The following is a 10336-nucleotide window of genomic DNA, read 5'->3' as shown; positions in this document are numbered from 1 at the left end:
GGGTCAAAAGGCTGATTACTAATTGGCAGCCGGTTAGGCTGATTACCGATTACCTGCCGATTAATTGGCCCAACCCCAGATAACCATACATTTGTACTGTGTATACAATGTGGGAATGATAGCAACATGCATGTACAGCCATTCAGTGATCTCCCCAGACAACACACAGAACGGACACAATTGCAGGTATGGCTGTTAAGTATGACAGCACCCAACCTTGTTTGAGCCCCAAGTGTGACCTAGACCTTGGGAGCAGATGTCTGGTTGTTGTGCACAACACACTGTCATGATATGGGGAACAACTGTGTGAAATTATATCAAAATATGTCATACAGGTGGAAGTTACGGAACGGACACAAAATTGCAAAGGAACTGATAGACATACTGATACTGACAGACTGTACAAACCTATACTCTCCAACCAGTCTGACTGGTAGGGGACTAATAATTACATCACTGGGTTGAATGAGTTACTCTCTGTTCAAAAGACTACAGTACTATACCTGGTCTGCTGTACTGCCAAGCTTCATGCAGCATATCCCTGTGTTGTAAGCCTGGCAAAATTAATATCCTCTTGAAGCTTTGCATATTCCTCAAGCAGCTGCTGGAATTTGGGGTCAATGCCAGAGTAAGACTGCAGTGTGTGGTTGAGGTGAATTAGCCGCTGGTGCGCTTGTTTGTTGCGATGGGTCAAGTGAGCTTCAAGGGCTTTTAGTGCTGGAATGGATTGTGCTGTGTATGTGTCTAGTAGAAGCTCCAGTTGCAGGCACCTAGATGCAAAATAAAAATAATAATAATAACAATAATAATAATAATAATAAAAATAAATAATAATAAAGCTGTATTATTAAGACAAACAGCTGAGTGCTTAAAACTTATACTGCACAGCAAAAGAAAAGCCTCTGGTACATTTGCTTGCTGTGCTTTTTTTTTTCTTTTTATTTTTTTTATGTGTTAGACCCTGGGCATAGGCTCCAAAGCCCATTCCCATGGCCCAGTAGTCTTCCTGCACAGAATACACCTTCACATGTCACCACTTCAGTTCTAACACCCACTGTTCATACTGAATACATGATAGGGCTGCCTCATACATGACTGGGGTATTGTTATCAGCAGGGGTATTTTGAAGACATGTCGACAGGTCCTCTGGTAGATCGAAAGTCTGCTTTAATGAAATTCAAATCCTTAAACTGTTCCCTGCCCCAGCCAGGATTCAAACCCTGGTCCATTAGGAATGTAGGCCATCTCTCTACCAATTTGGCCATGCCTCTGGTACAACTGCTTGCTGTGCTGGGTGAAATGATCTTCATGGCTGTATGCACAAAACTTAAATAACAAAAGGGAGACCTATGAAACACTGGGTTTCACAGTCCTTCAATGCTGACATATGTATAAACTATGCTTAGCTTCCTCTAACTTGACCTAAAGTTGACATCTTTCCCTCATGAATACTAAGTTGTAAGAGTAGATTAACGATGGAATATGATGTTAGTCAAGATGAAGTGCTACAGAAAGGACATGGAGCTAAAACATTGTCTTTTTCTGCCATTAAGCTACATATTAAAAAAAAAAAAAAAAAAAAAAAAAAAAAAAGCCAGGTTAAAAACAGCACAGGCTACATATGTCAACAAGAACCTCCAGTCACAGGCACCTACACACATAAAACAGCTGAATTATAAAACAGTGCTATACTCAATCCTTAATCTGAGGGCCACAAATCAAAAGTCCCCCCATAAAGTTTAAAAACCTCACCAAAAGCCTAGCAGTATGATACAATTTTCTTACAGCACACACACACACACACACACACACACACACACACACACACACAGAGGGAGTCATCAGATGTAGACGTCCGACATCGGCTCTCCGTACCAGACCAACACGGCCAGTGGCATTACCTAAATTAGTATCTTTGAATGAGTCAAGCTCTGTACCAGGTTAGACTAAATGATTTTTCATTATTAAAAGGAAAAAAAAATTATAAGTTTAAACAAGACTGGTTCAAACAGAACAAAGAACCACAAGGAAAAAAAATGCGCTGAGTCAGCTGGGTTTGTTTAGACTACAGTAGTGCACCAACTTTCGCTACAGCAGGATTCGCGGAATCCACTTTCGCGGCATGCACCAAATATTCCCTAACTTCCACTTTCGCTTGAAAAAAATCGATTTTCGCACACAAATTTTGGGTTTGGGACAATATTTTGAACTTTGAATTTCCTGCACTGCCCGCCCGCAACCCACCGCCATCTTGCATGACGTCATGTCAACACTCTGTCCACCCATTCGCGCCATTGTGTACGAGCGTGCTAGCTCCATTGTGTTGGATTCTCACAGTTCAATGGCCTCTACTATACCTGGTAGTGTGGGGAAAGGGCCTGGTGGTGTGCGGGGAGAGCCTGGTGGTGTGGGGGGAGTTGCATCTGAGGAGGCAGAGAGAGAGAGTGGTAGCGAGGCAGCAAGAGGTGGCGCCAATACGTCTGGCCTGGCTAAATAAGCCCGCCATGCGCTTCGGATACTTACCCCCAACATCCATTAAACACCTCAACCTGGTCTCTGTGGTATGTTTCTCCTCATATAATGTGTACTGTACAGTTTTTATTGTTTGTATCTCACAATGCAATGTACAATAGTGATTTGATGTACTGTATTGCAAGTGAAAATGAAAATCTGATGTTACTTTAGGATAACCGGGAACCAATTAGCATTTTTGCCATAAAGACAATGCCCCAACTTTCGCTAATTCCACTTTCGCGCATTATTTTTGGACCCAATTAGGTGCGAAAATTGGTGCCCCACTGTACAGCGACAGGGGAAAGTGTACATAATCTGTAAGTACATACTCTGTTCATTTAGTATTACAAAATGGATACATACCTCAATAAAACAAACTTGGAAAAGAAAAGGGATAAAAGTAAAAAGCAAAATGATGATTTCTACCAAGAACTGGTTGAAGTGGAGACTCACAATAGACTGGTTGAACGTGTACACAAACTAGAAATGGCTTTCAAAAATGAAATTGATGAAATAAAGAAGCAGATGCACTTGCAAAAGGAAGAGATAGAAAAACTAGGAAGGGAGGCCAATAAGAAAGACACAACCATCAGTGAACTAACAGTGGAATTGAGTACGCTTAGGAAGAATGTGAGTGAAATGGCAAGTACAGTAGTCAATCACGAGAGTGTTATGGAATAGTTCAAAAATGACACAGAGACAATTAGGCAAGCAAGCAGTCTTATGGACCAGAGCAGTGATATTCAGGAGAAGATAATACAGGTGAATGAAGCTGTGCAAAGCTACAAAAATGATGTAGAAACCACATATGCTGAAATGATGAAAGTAAAGAAAGACTTAGAAACAAGGGTGGAGGAAAAAAGCATTAAAAAGGAAGTGAAAAGAATAATCCAAAACAATCCAAAGTTAGTCAGAGATTCAGTAGAGATACACAAATCAATAGTAATCACTGGTATAGAGAAGGAAGAAGTTAAAAACAAGATCACAAGAGACAAAAAGGAGATGGCAAATGTAATGAGCTTACTGAAAGAAGTATCAGTGGAAATCTGTAGTAAAGACATAGAGGAACACAAAAGGTTAGGGAAATACGAGAAAAGCAAGACAAGACCTCTAAAGGTGACTTTCCAGAGTGTAAACACTGTGGAAGAGATACTAAAAAATGCAAAGAAACTTATGGAAAAAGAGGAGTTCAAAAATGTACGGATAAAAAGATGCCTAACACAAGAGGAACTGGAATTACTGAAAGAGAAAAGGGAGGAAGCAAAAACAAAAAATGGAGGAAGATCAGAAGAGGAGAAGAAGAAATTTTTTTACAAAGTAATAGGATTGCAGGTACGAAAGTGGTACACAAACAGGATGGAAGAAAAAGGAGGAAGGTAGTAGAACCATGTCATGACAGGTATATAAACAAGATGATAAAGTTGATGTTCTCAAATGTGGATGGAATGGTACCTAAATTACTAGAGATGAATGATTATGTTAGAGAAAATGAACCACAAATAATATGCCTAACTGAAACAAAATTAACATCAAGGATATCCAATGACATACTAAACTTAGAAGAATAAAATATATTGAGAAGAGACAGAAATTTAAAAAAAGGAGGAGGAATTATAATGTTAACTAAGAAAAATCTGAAAGTCAAGGAGATAAAACTAGATATACCATCACAAGCAGAACTGATTCCAGTAGAGATCGACACATCTGAAGGTAAAGTAATTGTAGCCAATTTGTACATGCCACCCAGATCAAATACATGGGAAAGAGACGAATATGAGGACCTGGCAGAGAGTACAATTCAGAGTATAAGATCATTACTACATAAAATGGAAGAGAAATCGGAAAGAATTATACTAACTGGGGACTTCAATACAAATATAAATTGGAATACTCTAGATATAAATAGCTAGGAAAGCTGTTGGGACCAAAAGCTCCTGGATCTCGTACAAGAGTTTTTCTTAACGCAACATGTGAGGGAAACCACCAGAAAAGAGGACTTGATGTACCTTCAGTCCTAGATCTAATATTTTACTAGGCAAGAAAATGATATTGACAGTTTAATATATCACCCTCCACTCGGCAAAAGCGATCATGCAGTACTAAATTATAACTTCAGGATAGCATATGACATAGTAAACAGCAATGAAAGTTACAAAAAGAGACTAAACTATAAAAAGGGAAATTATGAAGACCTAAAGAAGTATTTCTTAGAAGTTGATTGGGAAAATGAGCTTAGAGGACAAGATTTAAATGCTGTATATAAAATATTTTGTGAATTTCATGAAATAGGAGTCCAGAAGTACATCCCACAGCACAAAGAAGCAGATAAGAAAATACAGAAATGGTTAAATACAGAATGTAAAAAATCAGAAGAAAGAAGATATTTGTTGTGGAATAGATACAGAAGACACAATAGTGAAAGGGCGTATAATAATTACAAACAGGCAAGAAACGACTATACAAGAATAAGGAGGGAAGCCCAAAAACTATTTGAGGAGGATATAATAAATAAAAGTAGTGATCAACCAAAGCTGTTTTACAGCTATATCAAAAGCAAAACCAAAGTAAAAGATATAATACAATCAATTACGGACGAGGGAATCACTTATACACAAGAGAAAGATATTTGTGAAGCACTAAATAAGAATTTCCAATTAGTTTTTACAGAAGAAAAAAATTTTGAGAGGGACTATGTGGAACATGCATGTCCACACATACTACCAGATATACAAATAGCAGAAAAAGTAATACAGGAGGAGTTAAGTAGATCAGACAGAGGAAAAGCAAGTGGTCCTGATGAAATTTCATGTTGGGTATTACGAGAATGTGCAAAGGAGTTAAGTAAACCATTATTTTTAATTTTCAAGAAATCCTTGAGTCAAGGTAAACTACCTGATATTTGGAAAAAAGCAAATATTGTTCCCTTATTCAAGAAAGGAAATAGACAAAATCCACTCAACTACCAACCAGTATCACTGACCAGGGTTGTAAGCAAGGTATTAGAAAAACTTATAAGAAAAGCTTGGGTAAATCATCTAGAAGAACACAGTATGATAACAGAAAGACAGTTTGGTTTTAGAAAAGAAAAATCATGTGTTACTAATCTGTTGAGCTACTATGACAGAGTAACAAACACAATACAGGAAAGGGAAGGATGGGTGGACAGTATCTATTTAGATTTCAAGAAAGCTTTTGACACAGTACCACACCAAAGACTTTTATGGAAACTGTACCATCAAGGAGGAATTTGAGGCAAACTGTTTTGTTGGATGCAAGACTTTCTCATAAAAAGAGAAATGAGGACAGTACTAAGAGGAAACTACTCTTCATGGAAAGAAGTGACTAGTGAAGTACCACAGGGTTCAGTGCTGGCACCAATCATGTTTTTAGTGTATATAAATGATATAAACAGTAACACTGGAAATGAGAGCTATCTGAATATGTTTGCAGATGATGCAAAAATACAAAGGAGAATTACTAGCACAGACTCTTGTAGGGAGCTACAAGAAGAATTAAATAAACTTCATGAATGGAGTAGTACATGGGAAATGGAATTCAATGTTGACAAGTGCCATGTAATCAAGTTTGGTAAAAGTGGAAAAAGACCTGATTGGGATTATAAGTTAGGAAATAAAACCCTATACACATCAGAAAGAGAGAAAGACCTAGGTGTGATTATCAATAACAGACTATCTCCGGCTGACCACATCAGCGAGAAGGTAAGGAACATGTATACACTGCTTGCAAATATGAGAATAGCATTCACATACATAAATGAAGACATGCTAAGAAGGATAATAACATCATTCATTAGACCAACCCTGGAATATGCATCAGTAGTCTGGAGTCCTCATCTCAAAAAGCACATAGACAAGATTGAAAAAGTTCAAAGGGCCGCTACAAGATGGATACCAAGCTTAAGGGACCTAAGCTACGAAGAAAGACTAAATAAACTGAATCTACCAACACTACAGGAGAGAAGGAAAAGAGGTGACATGATAATGCTATATAAGTGCATATCAGGAAGGGAGAAAATAGACATAAATGATTACTTAACATATGGAGAAGCATCAGCAAGAGGACACTGCAAAATACTGCATAAGAAAAGAGGTGATAAAGACGTAAGGAAATTCAGTTTCCCAAACAAAGCAATTGATCAATGGAATGCACTACCGAATGAAATAGTGTGTGCCAAAACAATTCACAAATTTAAGGATATGTATGATAAATATGGTTTAAGACACGGGACAGTATGAGCTTGACTCATTGCTGTAAAGATACAATTAGGTAAGAATTAGGTAAGGTAAGAACACACACACACACACACACACACACACACACACACACACACACATAAATATGAAATTAGAAACTGGAGAGAATAGCAGGAGAGATATGGCAGTAGTGTATGTTCCCCCTAAGACAAGAGCATGGAGTGATGATGAATACCAGGATTTGTTGTCAGACATGGCTAGCTATTTCCAGAAAATGACTGAGAAAAGTAACAAAATAATTTTAATGGGTGACTTCAACTGTAAAGAGGTGAACTGGGAAGAATGGGACTCAGGAGGCAGCAAAGATTCATGGGGCACTACATTATTAAATATAACAATGAACAATGTGATGATGCAATGGGTCAGAGAAGAGACACGGTTCCGAGGTGAGGGTACACCAGCAAGACTAGACTTACTGATTACCAAAGAACCCGATATAATAGAATCCTTGGAATATCTGTGTCCTATCGGAAAAAGGGATCATGTGGTCACTGAGTTCCTGATGATAACAGGGAACGTGGAGCCAAGAAACGAGCTTTATAGGCAGGGAAGATACAACTTTGGTAACGCAAACTTTACAATATTGAGAAAATTTTTTGAAAATGCAGTTTGGAGAAAATTCAGAGAAACAAGATAGATACAGGGGAAGTGGGATATTTTTCTAGAATTCTATAATTCAGGAGTGGAAAAATTTGTACCAAAAGTAAGGGGGAAAGAAAACAGAAAAAGGAGTGGTTTAATAGAAGGTGTATGATGGCAAAAAAAGAGAGAGACATGGCTAGGAACAACTGGAGAAAGAGAGGTAACAACAGAACAAAGGAAGAATGTAAGTGAACTAGAAACGATTACACAAGAATACATAGAGAGGAAGGAAGGAATTTTGAAAAAGGAATAATAGATAAATGTAAGGATGAACCCAAACTGTTTTATAGATTTGTCAATGGCAAACTGAAACAAAAGGAAGGATTCACCAAACTGAAAGTAGAAGGAGAGGTCTATACAGATGTGGCAATGCAAGCAGAAATAATGAACAAACGTTTCCAGTCAGTTTTCACTAATGAAAGTGAGTTTGTGGAAGGGGAGGGAGTGACTAGAAATGTAGTGATAAAAGATATAAAAGTGGAGGTACAGGAAGTGTATAAATTACTGGAAACTCAGGATGTAAGGAAAGCCCCAGGACCAGATGGAATCTCTAATTGGGTACTGAAGGAATGCAGAAAACAACTGGCGAATAAGATTCACAGTTTAAATGTCTGTTCTCTGGAAGAGGGTGAAAGTGCCTCAAGAATGGAAAAGGGCAAATGTGGTACCAATTTATAAGGGAGGAAACAGGGAAGAACCCCTGAATTATAGACCAGTGTCCCTAACCAGCATGGTTGCAAAACTGTGCGAGAGAATTCTGAAAGATAGATGGATAAAATATCTGGAAGAGATTAATATTTTGGCTGATAGTCAGTTTGGATTTAGAAGTGGAAGGTTATGTGTTTCAAACTTGTTGAGTTTTTACTCAAGAGCGATTGACGTGGTACAGGAGAGAGATGGTTGGGTGGATTGTGTGTATTCAGATTTTGAGAAGGCCTTCGACAAGGTACCTCATAAGAGACTAATGTGGAAACCAAAGCATATACGAGGACTGAAGGAGAACCTCCTGGAATGGATGAGAGACTTTTTGAGAGACAGACAAATGAGGACAGTAATAAAGGATAGGATGTCAGGATGGAGGGAAGTAACAAGTGGAGTCCAACAGGGCTCAGTGTTGGTGCCAGTAATGTTCCTGATTTATGTAAATGATATGGTAGACGGAGTGAACATTTATGCAAGTCTGTTTGCTGATGATGCAAAGATCTTGAGGAAGGTAGAGGTTGAGGAGGATTGTAAAATGCTGTAGGAGGATCTGGATAGGATACACGATTGGAGCCGGATGTGGGAAATGAAATTTAATGCAAAGAAATGTAAAATATTGGAAATGGGTTAAATGGGTAAAAGTACCAAGAGGCCATCATTGAATTATTTGATGGGTAATGAACCAATCACAAAAGCAAGAGAAGAGAAAGATTTGGGAGTGCTCGTCCAGGACAGTTTGTCACTGAAAAACACATTAACAAGGCAGTTAGAGAAATGTAAAAACTCCTGACTAATATAAGAGTAGCTTTTTATTATACAGTATGGATGAGGAGATGATGAAAAAATTGATAGTGGCCATGATTCGCCCCAGGTTAGAATATGCAGCAGTAGTGTGGTCCCCACACAAAAAGTAAGATATAAACAAGATTGAGAGAATACAAAGAACAGCAACCAAGATGGTCCCCAGTCGGCAGATCCGTCGTATAGAGAGAGGTTGGAAAACCTGGATTTGCCTTCCTTAGAAGAAAAGAGAAAGAGAGGCGACATGATTGCAGTGTTCAGGACCATGATGGGAGTAGATAAAATTGACAAAGATCTGTTTTTATGGGATAAGAGAGTAACAAGAGGACATGGAATGAAACTGAAGAAACCCAGCTGCCTGAAGGATATCAAGAAATATAGTTTTCCTTATAGATGTATAGACCTGTGGAATAGCCTGGACAAAGAGATCGTCCAGTCTTAAAACTTAACGAGTTTAAAGCTAAATTTGACTTATTGAGAAACAGAGACGGGACCCCACGAGCGTAGCTCATTTCCTGTATATCTATCTATCTATCTATGCCAGACGCCTCAATCCCATTTGGGGTGGCCACAAACAAATCGCCTCCACGTCGCCCCGTTCCCCGCCATTCCACTGCCCTGCTCCCAACTCACTACCCCCTCTCTCATACTGTATACCTCTCCACCCCATCCCTCCATCTCATCCTCGGCCTCCCCCTCTCTCTTCCCTCCTCCACCTCACTCACATACACTCTCTTCGTCAGTCTTTCACCCTTCATCCTCTCCACATGGCCAAACCACCTCAGTGTGTTCCTCATAACGCTTCCTATCACATCCACATCCACAACACAACGCTCCTTTATATCCTCATTCGTCAGCCTGTCTCTCCATGTGACTCCACAGGCTCCTCTTAAATAACTCATTTCCACTGCTCTCACTCTTGACTTGTGTCCTTACAACAATGTCCAAGCTTCACTTCCATACTTTAGAGTTGGTATCACAATTAGGTAAACACACACACACACACACACACACACACACACACACACACACACACACACACTGCAAAAAGAAAGAATGATGCAAGATCAGATGAAGAGAGAAGTAAATTTTTTTACAAAGTAGTAGGATTACACGTAAAAAAAAATGGTACATAAACAGCAGGGACTAAATAAAAGCAAGATAGCAGACTCAACCAATGTCAAATATGTGAACAATATAGCGAAGTTGATGTACTCAAATGTAGATGGAATGATATCCAAATTATTAGAGATTAAAGACTATATCACAGAAAATGAGCCTCATATTATTTGACTAACAGGATCAAAATTAACCCCAAGGATATCAAACTACTCTTTAAATTTGAATGAGTACAATATTTGGCGGAGACAGGAATTTAAACAAAGGAGGAGGAGTTACGATAC

General features: G+C 38.7%; 1 protein-coding gene across 1 annotated transcript in view; it reads right to left on the bottom strand.

Moving 5' to 3' along the window:
• Window positions 1–506: 506 nt before the first annotated feature.
• LOC145396066 (HAUS augmin-like complex subunit 4) overlaps window positions 507–10336 on the bottom strand; it is a 204098-nt gene continuing 194268 nt past the window's right edge. The window contains exon 8 of the mRNA XM_080269531.1: window positions 507–770. Within this exon, the coding sequence (XP_080125657.1) occupies window positions 527–770 (244 nt within the window). The 3' untranslated portion in view covers window positions 507–526. The remainder of the gene's footprint in view (window positions 771–10336) is intronic.

This window comes from Coenobita brevimanus, chromosome 34, assembly GCF_032717465.1.
Source record: "Coenobita brevimanus isolate Jiangsu-jjx chromosome 34, ASM3271746v2, whole genome shotgun sequence".
NCBI lineage: Eukaryota > Metazoa > Arthropoda > Malacostraca > Decapoda > Coenobitidae > Coenobita > Coenobita brevimanus.
Note: the sequence above shows the minus strand (reverse complement) of the source record. Positions and strands in the feature narration are given on the sequence as shown.